At 40.8% G+C, this 16,867-nt stretch overlaps 1 protein-coding gene across 9 annotated transcripts in view; it reads right to left on the bottom strand.

Moving 5' to 3' along the window:
* Positions 1–3,615: 3,615 nt before the first annotated feature.
* The window catches only part of LOC126988257 (beta-arrestin-1-like), a 141,034-nt gene continuing 127,782 nt past the window's right edge, over positions 3,616–16,867 (bottom strand). For all 9 annotated transcript variants that reach the window (XM_050846314.1, XM_050846313.1, XM_050846315.1 and 6 more), the window contains 3 exons: positions 16,033–16,185; positions 10,033–10,137; positions 3,616–8,526 (listed from right to left, as the gene is read on the bottom strand). In XM_050846314.1, the coding sequence (XP_050702271.1) occupies positions 10,047–10,137; positions 16,033–16,185 (244 nt within the window). In that variant the 3' untranslated portion in view covers positions 3,616–8,526; positions 10,033–10,046. The remainder of the gene's footprint in view (positions 8,527–10,032; positions 10,138–16,032; positions 16,186–16,867) is intronic.

Below are 16,867 nucleotides of genomic sequence, written 5' to 3'. Positions count from 1 at the left end.
TCATTTTAGTTTCATATAGTGCAACCTACACATGTATTGATAGTTGATTGATTGATTGATTGATTGATAGTTCATTGTTGCATCTCCCTTAATTGTTGTCTACCTGCAACTCATTAACTATCAATCAATCTATCTCTTTCTAATTTCTTTCCTTCAATCTCTTAATTTCAATCTGTTTTAATTTCTATCTCTATATATCTTAATTACTTGTATCCTCTTTCTTTATATATCTCTTTCTATTTTTCTATCTCTTTTTCTTTCTCCTCATATATCAACTTAATTCAATTTTCACTATCAAGCAATATACATCATTAATACTGTCTTTCCTAAAATCTTCAACTCTTTCTTTCTATCTTCTATATTTCTGTCTATCTTATAATTTCTTCACACACATCAACTTTTACTCTCCTCCTCCTCCTCCTCCTCCTCGTCTTCTTCTTCTCCAATTCTATATCCTTAATTCTATCTTCATTAACTCTTCTTTCTTTCTTTCGATCTCTTTCAAGCTGTCTTTCTATCTCTATCTTACTATCTTCTTGCTGTCTTCTTCTTTCTTTCTATCTTTCACACATCATGATCAAGTTTTATTTCTCTAATTAACTCCTTCTTCGTATATTCTTCCTCCTCCTCCTCCTCCTTCTTCGTTTTCTTCCTCCTCCTCCTCCTCCTCGTCTTCTTCTTCTCCTTCTTCGTATTCTTCCTCCTCCTCCTCCTCCTCCTCGCTTCTTCTTCTCCAATTAATTCTATAGTATCCTTAATTCTATCTTCATTAACTCTTCTTACTTTCGATCTCTTTAATTCAAGCTGTCTTTCTATCTCTATCTTACTATCTTCTTTCTTGCCGTCTTCTTCTTTCTTTCTATCTTTCTCCACACATCAATTTCTACAAACGTTCAGCAGCATCCCGTAACCATGGCAACGCCGCGGATGGATGGACCTTTAAACTGATCTCCGCCTTGCCTTTAAAAAAACACAGATGCCATTTCTTCCTCGGTATATATATTTCCTCTCCATTATTCTATTAAATCAATGGTCGAAAATCAGCATTTATTCGTTATTACTGAGCTTATAAGGCCGTCAAGATTATATAATGGGTTAATATAAGATAAGCTAGAAAATGTATATATAAATTAACTCATTGTAAGCCTGTCCAAACCTATTATACTATACGTAAGATACAGATTCATATATATTTCTCTTTTGGTATATTTAGCCTTAGTCATTTTCTCGTTAATTGTTCTTCCTACGATGAATTATACAACGTAATTTCAATATATAGATACTCCGGGGCATTAGTGTAGAGGAGGCAGGACAGGTGACGTAAGAGAAGAGTGACGTCAGCCCGTCCACCTGCCGCTTGCGTGATGGGTGCTATTTATAGAGTGATGCCCAACGTTGCCAGATTGTCGTACTCTCCCTCTTATGTTTGCCGATTTCCGACTACAAAACCTGCTTTCATCACCAAAATAACCGCCTTCATATATGGTTATCGTTCAAATGGTTAATTATTAGTGCTTCTTGGCAACAGTAATGCGCCAGAAACCGGTAAATACACGGCTCTGAGTACGATAATCTGGCAACGGTGGCAGGTGGTGGTTGGTTAAATAATTAGCACATGACTCGCTGGTGGAGAGGCGGCACCCTTGATCAGTCTGTCTGTCTGTCTGTCTGTCTGTCTGTCTCAAAGGAGTTACATGATGGATTAAAGGATATTCTGAACTCCTCTCAGCATCCTTGATCAGTCTGTCTGTCTGTCTGTCTGTCTCAAAGGAGTTACATGATGGATTAAAGGATATCCTGAACTCCTCTCAGCATCCTTGATCAGTCTGTCTGCCTGTCTGTCTGTCTCAAAGGAGTTACATGATGGATTAAAGGATATTCTGAACTCCTCTCAGCATCCTTGATCAGTCTGTCTGCCTGTCTGTCTGTCTCAAAGGAGTTACATGATGGATTAAAGGATATTCTGAACTCCTCTCAGCATCCTTGATCAGTCTGTCTGCCTGTCTGTCTGTCTCAAAGGAGTTACATGATGGATTAAAGGATATCCTGAACTCCTCTCAGCATCCTTGATCATGTCTGTCTGTCTGTCTGTCTGTCTCAAAGGAGTTACATGATGGATTAAAAGATATTCTGAACTCCTCTCAGCATCCTTGATCATGTCTGTCTGTCTGTCTGTCTGTCTCAAAGGAGTTACATGATGGATTAAAGGATATCCTGAACTCCTCTCAGCATCCTTGATCAGTCTGTCTGCCTGTCTCAAAGGAGTTACATGATGGATTAAAGGATATTCTGAACTCCTCTCAGCATCCTTGATCAGTCTGTCTGTCTGTCTGTCTGTCTGTCTGTCTCAAAGGAGTTACATGATGGATTAAAAGATATTCTGAACTCCTCTCAGCATCCTTGATCATGTCTGTCTGTCTGTCTGTCTGTCTCAAAGGAGTTACATGATGGATTAAAGGATATCCTGAACTCCTCTCAGCATCCTTGATCAGTCTGTCTGCCTGTCTCAAAGGAGTTACATGATGGATTAAAGGATATTCTGAACTCCTCTCAGCATCCTTGATCTGTCTGTCTGTCTCAAAGGAGTTACATGATGGATTAAAATATATTCTGAACTCCTCTCAGCATCCTTGATCACTGTCTGTCTGCCTGTCTCAAAGGAGTTACATGATGGATTAAAAGATATTCTGAACTCCTCTCAGCATCCTTGATCAGTCTGTCTGTCTGTCTGTCTGTCTCAAAGGAGTTACATGATGGATTAAAGGATATTCTGAACTCCTCTCAGCATCCTTGATCAGTCTGTCTGTCTGTCTGTCTGTCTGTCTCAAAGGAGTTACATGATGGATTAAAGGATATTCTGAACTCCTCTCAGCATCCTTGATCAGTCTGTCTGTCTGTCTGTCTGTCTGTCTCAAAGGAGTTACATGATGGATTAAAGGATATTCTGAACTCCTCTCAGCATCCTTGATCAGTCTGTCTGTCTGCCTGTCTGTCTGTCTCAAAGGAGTTACATGATGGATTAAAGGATATTCTGAACTCCTCTCAGCATCCTTCATCAGTCTGTCTGTCTGCCTGTCTGTCTGTCTCAAAGGAGTTACATGATGGATAAAAGGATATTCTGAACTCCTCTCAGCATCCTTGATCAGTCTGTCTGTCTGTCTCAAAGGAGTTACATGATGGATTAAAGGATATTCTCAATTCCTCTGAGCACCCTTGATCAGTCTGTCTGTCTGGTGGTATTCTTAAACGCTACCAACACCCACATCAACTCTTTGCATAGGACGAAAACATGATCAATCGGATTCTAGAGATTGTTTTTTTGTGTTCGGGGTTTAGAAGAAGAGTCAAACTATCACCAGGGGCCTTTAACTACCCCCTGGAAAGGCCCATAACCCCTACGAGAGCCATGTCAAATGTGTGTGATTGGACGACGAAATGTTTAAGAATATGTCCCTCAGCCTTTTAAATATTTCTTTTCTACTACTACTACTACTACTACTACTACAACTACTACTAAAAAAAAAAAAAAAAAAAAAAAAAAAACCATGTTCAAGTGGAGTGTGTGTGTGTGTGTGTGTGTGTGTGTATGTGTGTGTGTGTGCAAGGAAAACACACTTGGTGGTACACTTACATTTATTCATTATTATACACAAATATATAGGAAAATACATAAAATAATGTCTTATGCATAAGAAATAAAATATTTTTGGACAAACTTTGTGACCAATTTAATAAAACTGTACATACAATGGAAACGTCAGATAGACTAAGGACTGTATTAAGCAGCAACGCTCTGACACACAGCATGGCAGAGGAATCAGCAATATACTCTTAGAAAATGACAGAGGTAACTTTTCTTGCCTTGAATATTAGTTCCCGTACAGGTTGTCTCTCTTTGGCTGTTCATTAAGACTTCCTCTCCTTCAATGACGAGGCTCAAAACATGTTGTTGACCTGTGGAGAACTCTCTTACATAGTTATGAATACCTAAGCTGGAAACACACTGTATGGCTCTTTTGTTCAAACACACACACACACACACACACACACACACACTGATGAGATGTCCTCTGCACCTATTTCTGACACTCTCACATATGATTGTGCAGATGTATATTACTGCTCTTGGACATAATAATCATAAGAAAAAAAAAAAATATATATATATAACAAAAAAATGCCTCTGCTTCAAATTTGTAGATACATTCCAGCATACAAAGATCAAAAAGACACTCCTCTGCCTTACATTTGTGGATACAGTGCAGATCCATAAACTTTCTGTACCCTTCAATATTATTATGTCAGCCTTACTCAACATAGCTTATTTGTGCCACTCCAGAATACCCCAAATCCTCATTTTTACTAGTTTAGACATGTGTATTTATGCAGATAACGACATCTCATATGTATGTTTCCCTCCACTAGTTCAGTTCTTAATCTGTGGTAAAATGTGCACTCCTGGGGACACTTCTTGGCGCCGTTCTTTGAAGAGTATCACATAAGAGATGAAAACAGCTGAGGTGCAGGCTGCTTTCTGTGCCTACTCATGTTCTGTGCGTCATGAGCATAGTTTGTCGCGTCCTGTGGGTGCAGCGGCTGTAATGGCTGGGAGGCATGGGCTGGGCTTCCCTGTGCATCACCTGTCCTCTGGAGGTGATACTGGCTTCAAAGTTAATGCCACCACTGAAGGAGACTTGCTATGAGATTCATGGATGGAATAATTCAGGAGCAAATACGTGTGCACTTGTTGAGGAATGTTTAGTGTTGCACTGTGAACCCTGCGTTATGATACAAATCCTGGGTTGGTCCTTTCAGTGTTTGCTGCCTGGACAGCAGTGATGGCCCCAGTGCCTTGGCTGCGGTGCTGCTGCCACACCACCAGTGCTGAGGCACAGCAAGTATCAACACCAGTAAATATTATGCTTGTTTTGGTCTACAGACCTCTACCACCATGTTTGAAGAAGGACTTGGAGAAATAACTGTGCATTTCAATAATAATTTTGACAATTTACTATCTACAAAAAAACAACAAAAAAAAAAATCATAATTTCCATTTATAAATATAACTAGAAAAGTCAGCATGGCTGGACTGTGCTAACATTCTGGCATACAACACTAAATCTACATACAAAATATTCTGCCTGCTTGAGTCCATTTTCAGTGCAGGAAATCTATAGGTGGTGAGTCTCGCCCACAAAACCCAAGTACACACGCTAGCACATACAAGTGACAACAATTTCATTTATATAAATCCTGTCAGTCCCACTCACTCAGATGCACAAGATAAGCATAACAAAAGCACACTGATAGAATTTGTCATCCTTCCTACAATTAGCTTTCACTCTACATCAACCCCGAAACACCCCACAAGTGAATACATATGTATATAATAGTTGAATTTGCTCCAAAATGCACAACTTAAATTGCTCAATCCAATTAAGACTATAAAAAGGCATTTATGAGGGGAGTGAGGGCATCTTTGAGTACCAGTAAGCCAGTGTATGTAGGTGTGGGTATGAGCTGTGTTGGAGCCCCAGAGCAGTGCCAATGAGCTGCTAGAGGCACCAGTGGCCACGAGCAACACTGCCCGGGGAACACACAGCACACACCCAACAAAATAAGGTGTCGGTCCGTGTTATGGGAAAAAAAAGCAAATTATTGAAGCACACCTAAAACAAACTGGAAGGCAGTATAAAAATAATCCATCTTGAATCTGTTTGTGTAGCCGGTGAAGTCTGTATGTTGGCCTGCAAACAATCTTGTGCCTAAATCAGTGATCCTTTCCCAACCAAACAGAAAAAAGACAGCGAGCAGGGAGGCAAGACCTATGCTGCTCCTGGTTTCCTGTCTAAAACAACTGTGGTAGGCATTGGCCACAAATATACTAAACATGTACTTCTTTTGCTTTATAAAATATTGATAAGTCTTTACCCGCAATGCTGCAACACAAAGCAATAATCAGGAATGTTCTATTGTTGCTGATTTGTAATATATTTAAAATACAGATTTCTGTCCAACAATGATGCTGCCTGGTAACTAGGATTGTTGAAAAATTAAGGCATCACAAATATTTATAAAAACCCAAATATTCACAAGAATAAATCAATGTCTCATCAAACGAGAAGTTTTTGGGCTTCAACAAAATTTTGAGGCAATAAACAGCTTGATTAAAGGTGCATGTTTAATAATTTGTGAACTTCAGGAAATAACATTTTATATTTTGTTAGCCCCAGCGCTGGTCCTGAAGAGCAGAGTGGCTGAGGCCAGCTGTGTGAGGCCTGTGAGGAGGGACCTAAGTATAATGACAGAACAAGTTAGTGACACAGATTCTCAATCAAAATAGTATAATGTTGAAAGATGAACCTGACATGCTGGTTCAGTGCCATATCATATCATATATATATATATATATATATATATATATATATATATATATATATATATATATATATATATATATATATATATATATATATATATATATATAATATGTATTATTATATTTTTCTGAATCACTTTCCCCAGTATTTTTCTATATCTTGTATAAAACTATAATTAGTCATTACAGAAGGAACTTGAATACCCAGCTCCTATATTATTATCAAACTTACATAGATTTACCATTAAAACATATAAAATCTTACAGTCTGAAGTACAGCATAAGTACATCAAAATTTTCTTGGTTTAAAATTTCAGTCAGCATTAGTGAAGAACAATTTGACAAACACTTGAACATGTAACAAAATATAGAAAATAAAACTGCTGAAGCCTATATTTACTGACACTTCTAAAATAATATGCACAACCCGCCACTCGTGACTCTACAGGTGGAAGAGGTCAGAGGGAAAGCCACATTTTCTGGTAAGATATAAGTCTGCCCAGCTGAGGGAGTCCCGCCCCGTCCCTGCGTTGACAGCCGTCTGACATGGCATAGCTTTCCTGGAACATCACGTCTACACTGCGGTTAGCTTTAGCTTCTGTATGACATTTTGGACAGGAGTACAACATAGCCATGGTTGCACTTTAACTTAGCATTACAGAACGGTTGCTCTTCAAATAGCACATGCAGTACAGATCAACTAAAAGCATGTAGTAGTCTTCCAATGAGCTCAAAACACAATCCTTTTTTGTGGTGTAACAACTTGAAGGCAGCAATGGATATGTGGTCGAATAAAGGTACATAACCATAGCGCAGGAATTCAACATCTTTGCTTTCCTGTCTGTAACAAGAATATCTTTGTGAGAGGCACAGAGTGCAGCTAATCTACAGAAAATTTTCAATGATGTCTTCCAGATTTTGTTTCATTCAAATACATAAGTGAAATTTACCTCTGAACCGTATTTTCTTCAGTGCCTGTAGTCGGCACAACACACAGCATGTTTCTGCCCGGTACTGACTTCTGTTTCAAGACAGTCTCTATAAAACTTCTCTTGCTGAATAAAAGCTTTCTTCTGCTACAGTTGTATTCATGAAAGAGTCGAGCACTTGGCAACTCTACCATGACAGAGCTGCGTTATTTGTGCACAGCAGTTTAGAGAGCAAAGGATGGTTTTCACACATACACCAACACCATGCCATGGCACGCCACTTGGTCAAGACACATTCACCCGGAAAGAAAGGTTCACGTTATGTTTGTTGAGGTAGCTTGGCCTCCTCACGATGGCTGTGGTCGGTGCTGCTGTACACACGCCATCTTACTCCCACTCTGTGTCACACTCAGGTATATGTGGAAATTTGAAGACTTCTCCTTAAGTCCTAGATCATAAAAAAAGTACAATAGATCACAAGGTAAATCACCGAGGCTTATAATAATGCTCAGGGAGCTAGCACATAATGCTAATCATTTTAATTACAAAAATATGTACCTTCCTGCCCCTTCAGTTTTCATGACTTCTTTTACAGATATTGTGCAAATTCCAATGATGTGAGGTCTTGTGTTAATCACTGCAAATATCTATACCTTCATGGCCACAGAGTCAGTCAGTCCCTCTCAGCGACACTCACACACACTTTGATTGTGCTCCGTTGATAAAGCCACTAAAATCTAGGACAGACATTAAATTCTATTAAGTATTGTCCTGTTGTCAGGATACACTTCATATACAGCATGTGTACAAATTAGGTAACGGAAAAAATGTTGATCATAATTATAATAATGATAATAATAATAATAATAATAATAATAATAATAATAATAATAATAATAATAATAATAATAATGCTCTAAAATAAAAGCACAGGATTTATGGTATAGGCTGAAGCTAAAACATGAAGCACAAGTAGGCAATTCCACTTCTTAGAGAGCTATGGAGGCGACACACAGGCACACCGGTTCCCTCTGCGTGGCACCGTGGATGTGTGTTGGTGGTGATGGTGGTGCTGCTGCTCCCCGCCCCGCCCCGCCCTGCCTGTCCACACCCGATGGACAGCACCTCACACAATGCCACCTCGTCTCAAGTGTGAACTCATGGGTTGCTCAGTTCAGTGCCTGAGTAAATACTGGTATTGTTGCGGACATGACTCACCTGAAAGACAAAAAGTTCTTAGATGGCGGAAGTATTTGAAGAGTTGCTCACCCCCAAAATGAATCATCTATAAACAGTCACTGTCGACCTTAGGACCGTACCATAAATAAAGTTACCACGTACTATAGATGTTTTAACTATCGTCAGTATATGGATTCTACCGCAATCTGGAAGTGTTGTTATATGAGCGCAGAGGCTCTCGGAACGCCTGAGTCACAAGTGGCCTACTCGTATTTGTTTTTCTCTCGACTGCAATGCGCCCTGACTTTATGGCTATGGGTAGTGGAGGCTTCAGTGCTCCTCCGGGTAATATTCATGGCAAAAATTGATGTTCTCGTATTTCTGCCATACAAAACTGACCGGCTGAATTTTGGATCATCTTTGTATATATAGTTCCATCACCGTCTAAGGGTTAACCTTTTCACTACGACCAGGCAAAGACAGCACCCCACCCCATGGCTGCCCTCAACTTCTTTCCATGTCCTCTTGTTTCTCTCTCGCTCCACACACACACACACACACACACACACACACACACACACACACACACAGGTCCTCTCTGTCCAGATTCTCCACCTGCTTTACTTCTGTGACGTCATGCCGTCTCCTTGTATTCTTCCTCCAAGGGTGAGACAATGCACTATAGTCTATCGATTTTAACTTGAGCCCTTGGGAGCGACTCAGGGATTCCCCACGAGACCGCGCTGGTGCCACATCACCCCATTACTCTCCTCAGAGAGGGTCGCTACCTCTCTCTTTCTCTCTCTCTTTTGCATGGCTGTGCTGGGCGCGAGAGTGACATCTACTTGAGCTGTCCATTGTGGCGTAACGCTGAATGGTGCGACCTGGCGCCTGTTGCCAAGGTCCGTCAGGTGGCAACGTCGCATGAGCCACGTTGCCAAGTGATATGGAAGATTTATTGAGTCATTGTCTTTCCCTCTAATCCCAAGCCATTCATGACACCATGCAGTCGTATTAGGAATGTATATAGATTCCATAAATAGATAATGTACAGACTAACAGTGAGACAGATCGCCATGCGCAGGTCATCTCTAGATCTGTAAACATTGGGGTTTTCCCGGGCCAAGCCACAGGGATCAAGTTAGAGTTGATGGACTATAGCCAGCCACTTGGCAACTCGAGGGATGAGGAACTCCACACACACATATATCATTTTTTTCTCATTATTTTTGTTATTTTCTGTTAGAATTGATTGTTACTGTGAAGTACAAATGCATGCAAGACATGTACATTCTTACACAATAACAACATTGAAAGTCAAATAAGACACCGTATCAAATGTGACCTGCATCCTAAAAACTGTCGTACAATATCCAGGAAGAAATAACTCATATTGTGAAAGCAAGCCAGGACGCAGTATAAGTATCCTTGTGTTGAAGGGGTTGATAACGAAGATATCTTGAAAATCTTTCCTTAGTTCATATCATTATCATCATGACTATTATGTGCATGTCATAAAATTTTACTATGCTCCAGATTACTGACCTGCCCAGGTGTTCCTATGCCTCTGTCTCGCCCTTCAACCGTAGGCGAGCAAAGTCCTCAAAGATGATGTCATCGTCCTGGTCGGCGTAGCAAGTGGTCCCATCTCTGCCAGGGAAAACTCCGTCACTCATTTCACACATGTAACTATGCTGTATTTTTCTTCATATAATCCTCATAGCAGTATATTGCAAGTCATGAAACCTATATAAATTTCCAGTCCATTCAAAATTCTATACAGATGAAGATGCAAGCTATCCCTGCACCCTTATATGCCCCCTCCCCCCCTTAACACACACACACACACACACACACAAACACGCAAGTAATGAAATGAAGTAAGAAGGAATTATTGGACTCCACAAGTAGTAACCATTTCTTGTGGCATCATTAGTGTCTTATCTCAATTTAACAAACAGGGATGCCTCACAAAATAATCCCTAAGTCATTAACATTAGCATTTACAGTATTTGCACAAACACGAACTCATGCATGCACACACACATACACTGTATTAACTCTTTTCATTCCCTCAGCTGCAAATTGTATATAGGGGCCTCGTTCCCCTCTGTATGGAGTATGCATCTCATATACAACCCTTTTGGACAGTTGAATCAAAGACTTTTCATCTCATCAACTTTCCCTTTCTAACTGGTTGCCTTTTATCTCTCAACCCGGTAGCAGCGACGGGCCAAATTTGTGGCTTCACCGTGTAGCAGCGATGGGCCAAATTTGTGGCTTCACCGTGTAGCAGCGACGGGCCAAATTTGTGGCTTCACCGTGTAGCAGCGACAGGCCAAATTTGTGGCTTCACCGTGTAGCAGCGACGGGCCAAATTTGTGGCTTCACCGTGTAGCAGCGACGGGCCAAATTTGTGGCTTCACCGTGTAGCAGCGACGGGCCAAATTTGTGGCTTCACCGTGTAGCAGCGACGGGCCAAATTTGTGCCATGATCTTTACCCCCCAAAACAGATGATACATAATCTGATCACAAATGCTTTGATATATATTATGAAATGGTTTGTGTGAGTGGTGATTTTTTTCTCATTTTTTCTCGCTTGGAGGGACCATTAAGAAACATGATCCCTGCTGCTACCGGGTTAAATTCCACTACAATGTTGGATCTCTTACTAAATTTTACCTCTTATTTTCATGCTAAATGCTCTTTTGAACTTGCTATCTACATGTCTTCCCCACTCTCCATCTCACTATACACGGCTTCCTACTCTAGCCTACGCATGTTCAAATCTCTTATGTGAGAGTTAATCAGCATCTTGATTCTTTCGTCACAGTCAAACACTGGAACATCTCTCCTTCATCTGTACTTCCTTCTTCCCACAAACTACTTCCTACAAGCCTTCAAGAGGGGAGTATCAAGACACCTCTCCATCTGGTTTTGAACATTCTATTTTGATTCTTCTCTCCACTTTTTTGGGAGAAGTAACCACTTTTTTTTTTGCCCTTGACTGCCTCTTCTTTTCTTCATTCTACCCATTGACACGGGTATTTGGTGTCTGTTGGGGTCGTGTCCCACTTCCTGGGTCTGTGTGGGTGTGATGGGAGGTTCAAGCCATACCAAAGATCTGTCATCTGAGATCTAAGCTCATTCAGGAAGGGTACTGGCTGGTGAAAGAAAGTCCACCGCATTATCAGACCAAGGCAAATTACACGCACACACACACACACACAGACACACACACACACACACACCTTCCTCTGCATATATGCATGTTTACCACAACTAGGTAAACACATATATACACTAGACTCACTTTCAGGTGAATTTTAGCAACTTCAAACTATATTATTAGACTTGCAACACAGCTTCAGGAATGACTTCACAGAGTGAATTCAAATTTCAACTTTGCCACACTGTAAAATGTGAACTGCAACATCTTAAGATCACATCCTATACTCACTAGAGCCAAGTAAAACAAATAAGACTGTTCCAAATACAATAGATGCATAATGTGAGCACTTCCCATTTGACTTTTTAAGATGCCTAGGGAAAATGATGGTAATGATGATGCTGGTGATGACAATGATTAACCCCTTCACTACGGCCGGGCCAAAACAGCGCCCTGCGCCGTATCCGAGATTGCCGTGCGCGCCAAATTCCAAATGTCGCTATTGAATATAACAGTTTTCAGCCATAACTCAACATAATCATCATGTATTATATATGAAAACATGCAAAATTAAATGGTGCACATAAAGAAACTCACTACGGCCGGGCCAAAAACAGCGCCCCGCACCGTATCCGGGATCGCCGCGCGCGCCAAATTTCAAATGTCGCTATTGAATATAACAAGTTTTCAGCCATAAACTCAGCATAATCATCATGTATTATATATGAAAAATGCAGAATTAAATGGTGCAGATAAAGAAACATAAATTAATTGATAACTTTGAGATGTAATCATAAATATAGATAAAATAACTTGTATATTGGCTAAAGCAAGCCAGGACTCTGTATGCGCATCCTCGGATACGGTACGGGGCACGCAATGACGCAGTATAAGCGTCCTCGTGTTGAAGGGGTTAAGGGGAATAGGGTTGCTCATGGTGGTGGAAATGATGGTGTATTCTTTACTCTATGACACATCCTTGTCTCTGTGGCCCATCAGTGAGCATGTTGTCCCTTGATTGTGGCTCTTTTGTTTATCTGAATGCGGCAATCTTATTCAAATCATAAACCCCAAAAATACCCTTCCCGAGACTTTTTCATGTTTTTGCTTTTAGCTTGTGATAACTATATTTATCTTATTTTATTCATAAACCTAAATCAATGCTTCCCTGTGTCAACAATGCAATGGGGCCAGACATCTTATATACAATAGGTGCATATCAAGGTTTGAGAAACAGACCCTCAGTAGCCTCCCTCTATGCATGAGCTTTGATTCCAAAAGTAGGAAGAAGCACATCTGTCACTGATCAATGCACTGTATTGGCATACCGTAATTAAAACTAAAGGGCTGTGGATAAATGTTATATAACGGCATTGCATTAGGGCATGGATTTTACATGACTTCATAAACAGTACATCATAGAAAACTAAGGGAAGAAGGGAGAACAAGGTACAAAGTTAAAGGATGAAAAGAAGCATTAGCAGGAAGGTGGAGGAGTCAGGTATAAATACAAAGTTTGGGAAGTAAAAGTTGCAACACACGGCAAATCACACTCTACAACACCCAGAGCGCATGCAAGTTCTAGACAATACCCACAATGAATCTTCATCCTCTTTCAGATCTATCAAGTCTACAATCCTCTCTCTAGCCTCAGGGGCGGCAGGCTTGAGCGGGGAGCTACCGGCCGGCGTTCCCTCACAAGCGTGGGGGTTGTGTATGACCTGGTGAGGAGAGGCCCGGGGCCCTTCTCTCCCCATCCCAAGCCTCTCCATCACCTGCTCTAACTTGGCTCTCAGGGGACCAATTAAAGACTGGATCTTGAACGTGTCACCTCCTACTGGGTGACTCTGATCCACACTTGAGTATTCACTGCAGTTATGCCTGAAGTGGCCAGAGCTTCATTACCAGAGTACACATCACATCATGGGACATGTATTCAACATCAAGGGACGTCTGAGGCTGTGATGAGATGAGCCTCAGATATCCAACACACAGCCACAGTTACTTAACACTAAATATACTGATTACATGAAAAGCTTTATTACCCAGCAAACTCAACAACTATCTTTATATATCACCATCATTATCTTTACCTATTACCAAGTCTTATTTGTATTTGCGCTAACAATATATTAATTCAGTTGGAGCATGTGTAAGCAGGTTGGGAGGTCTGTTCACTCAAGTCCGGCCCAAGCTGGGAACATAAACCTAAGCGTGTTTGCAAGCTGAGTGCTGATTGGCTACTGTTATGGCTTCCAAGTTTTCTTTAACCTCTGTTTGTGTTGATCTCACGCTGCACTTTCTGCTAATCTGCACTGTGCTTACGAACACGCTTGGGTTTATGTCGTCAGCTTGGGTCAGACTTAAGTGAACAGACTATAGTCCACTGCAGGATAAAGGTCATTCCAACATCCTCCATTTCTTTCTGTCTGGTGTTAGTGTGATCCATCCTGCTCTGGCAAGGGGTCTAATTTCATCTCTCCATTTTGTTCTCTGTCTGACCTGACTTTCATTCGTTTCTGGGTTGCCATTCTGCTACTTTGGTTGCCTATCTGTTATCAGTACATGACATGCCTTATAGAAGTCCATTTCTCATTCTTACTGGTCATAGGGTATCAGGACACCTATCCTCCCAAAACTGACCTCTCTTTTTGGTCACCTCTTTTGATAATTTTTTGTAGGGGCAGAGAGTAGCGGCCTATTTTTTACTATTGTTTCCTTTTTTGTGCCCTTGAGCTGTCTCCTTTGTTGTAAAAATAAATAAATAAATAAATAAATAAAATATCTTCAATCTTTGTTCTCTTATCCATAATAGTTGCTTGCTTCCTCTCTCTCCAAGTTGTACACAGCAATGAAATCCACCATGTTTTGTTTGCTTTACCGTTTACATACCATACAAAATCAACCATTATATAGAAAATCTGTATCAATCTCTCTCCTTAATTATCTCTATATGTTTTCATGTTTACTCAAAAGCTTCATTAAATTCGCAATCACGATAGAAGAATCTCCTAATCCTCCCATCAACACACATACAGCTACCCCTTTCTCGTCACTCCAGTTCTCACACTTTTCTAAATTTTTCTTTCTCTAAAATATTTGATCCACCTTTTATTTATTTATTTTTACATCTACGCTTATAGCACTGGTAGGCTTGCTTGAGGGGCCTAGATGGTAGTTGGCCCCAGCCCGTCATGGCGCAGGCAGTTGTTTATAGTGGCGCCATCTTGCTCACATCCCTCTTGCCTTCCTTATCCTCACTGTGCAACCCCACCTTCTCAGTGTTTGGGATGACCACTTTTACTGCTGCACAATTTTTTCTGACATTTATATTATTTCATCATTCCCATCCTGTTTAAATGATGAATGTCTTTTCTTGGATTCTGGACCTCAAACTGAGACTACATCACATCCACATCTCTCTTGATTCTGCTGGTGCTGATGCAATTATTTAATCTAAGTCACTTTTTCTATTTCTACTTTCCTCCCGCAGATGTTCCGCTATCCTTTCTCTGTGGCTCTTCCCTGCAGCTCTCCATCTACTGTGAAACCAAATTGTCGAGTCCGTTTGGGTGTTGGCTTCCATGGGTCCATTTCTCCCCTCTGCTCTGCCACACAATCCCAACACCTATTTTTTCCTCTCATATGTTACCTATAGCTTACATATGAGAGGAAGAGATAGGTGTTGGGACTGTGTGAGAGAGCAGAGGGGAGGAAAGGACCCACGGGAGCCTACGCCAGACTGGCCTCAACATATTTGGAAGACTATAGGAATAAGATGAAATTATGCTACTTCAACTTCTCTATCTCTTCAATTACTTTTCCTTAATATAAACTAATAATAATATAATATGTATAACTTCTTGCCATAACTTGTTTGCTTTAAAAGTCAGTCGCTATACTAGTCTAATCACCACTCACTCTCCCCAACATTGACAGCAATCAATAATATTTGAGTCCGTCATTTTCCTCAGCGTTTGAATATGAACAGTGATCGTACCTGATGAATTTTCAGCTTCTACAATCACTTACACAAAAGAGATGCTGAGTTATACAGCTTTTTATGTACGTAAGGAGTCAGAATAAAAACTTAAGCATGAGAAAATTCTGATTAAGTCTCAAGGAACAGTGAAAATAAAGTTACTAATGAGGGATATTACTCAACAGTCACCTCAAAATGAGCTGATGTATAGAAAACAAGAAAAAACTGAAAATAGAACGATTGATACCATTATCTAACAAATTACCAGAGCTCTCAAAATGGGTAGAAATCAATGGCCTTCTACATGTAAAGGCAAGACATAAATCAGACCAATAAAGAGAACAAGAAGTATCCACAAGGTGAGGGCAATACAGCCATGAGGTTTCTACTGACGTGTCAAGTTCAATGAGGTTGGTGTCCACAGGCGGAGCGGATTCAGAGTCCTGTGATGGGGAGGAGGTGGTCGGGGCGGCTGTCTTGTTGTTCTCCGGCTCCTCCTCGGGCTTGGGGTGCATCAGAGTGAATGGGAGTTCTGCCACCAGGTCTCTGCAATGACCAGTAGGAAATACATCATCCCTCTGACACCCTTGACATTATGAAACTCATTGAATAATATATTTATACAGCATATTCACTGATTTGTCTGTATCATAACAATCAAAACCAAAGAATAGGAGAGTTTGGAGGTTGGAAAGTTTCGTTTAGTCGGTGCAACATCTGTGGTCATATGCCGGAGAGACAGAAGGGGAAGGAATTATAAGAGAAGGGAACAGATCCCAGGAGACGGGACACAACCCTCGATTAATACCTGGTACCCATTCACTGCTGGGTGGACAGGGGCGAAGGGTATTGGAAAAGCCGCCCAAATTTTTCCACTCCGCCCGGGAATCGAACCCGGGCTCTCTCGGTTGTGAGCCGAGTGTGCTAACCACTGCGCCACGAAGCCCCCCTAAAGGCACCATGATCTACTTGACTAAACTCTCCCACTGTATGGCTCTGATTACAACTAATACCGGTATCAGGGGAAAACTCCTGTAGTACATTAACCCGAAGCATATAAACTATCATCATGGTAGAGAATGCTCATCAATTCTATATTTTAACAATAGTTGAGTTAATATTTCCCTCACTCCAGTTTTCATTTTTTTTCTTATGTAAGTACTAACTAAAAACTAACCGCCAGAAATGAGGTGTCCAAAGGAGAAGGGGGGTAAGGGACAAAGCCACT

This window comes from Eriocheir sinensis, chromosome 68, assembly GCF_024679095.1.
Source record: "Eriocheir sinensis breed Jianghai 21 chromosome 68, ASM2467909v1, whole genome shotgun sequence".
In the NCBI taxonomy this organism is placed as follows: domain Eukaryota; kingdom Metazoa; phylum Arthropoda; class Malacostraca; order Decapoda; family Varunidae; genus Eriocheir; species Eriocheir sinensis.
The sequence above is the reverse complement of the archived record's forward strand: the minus strand, read 5'-3'. Positions and strand labels throughout refer to the sequence as shown.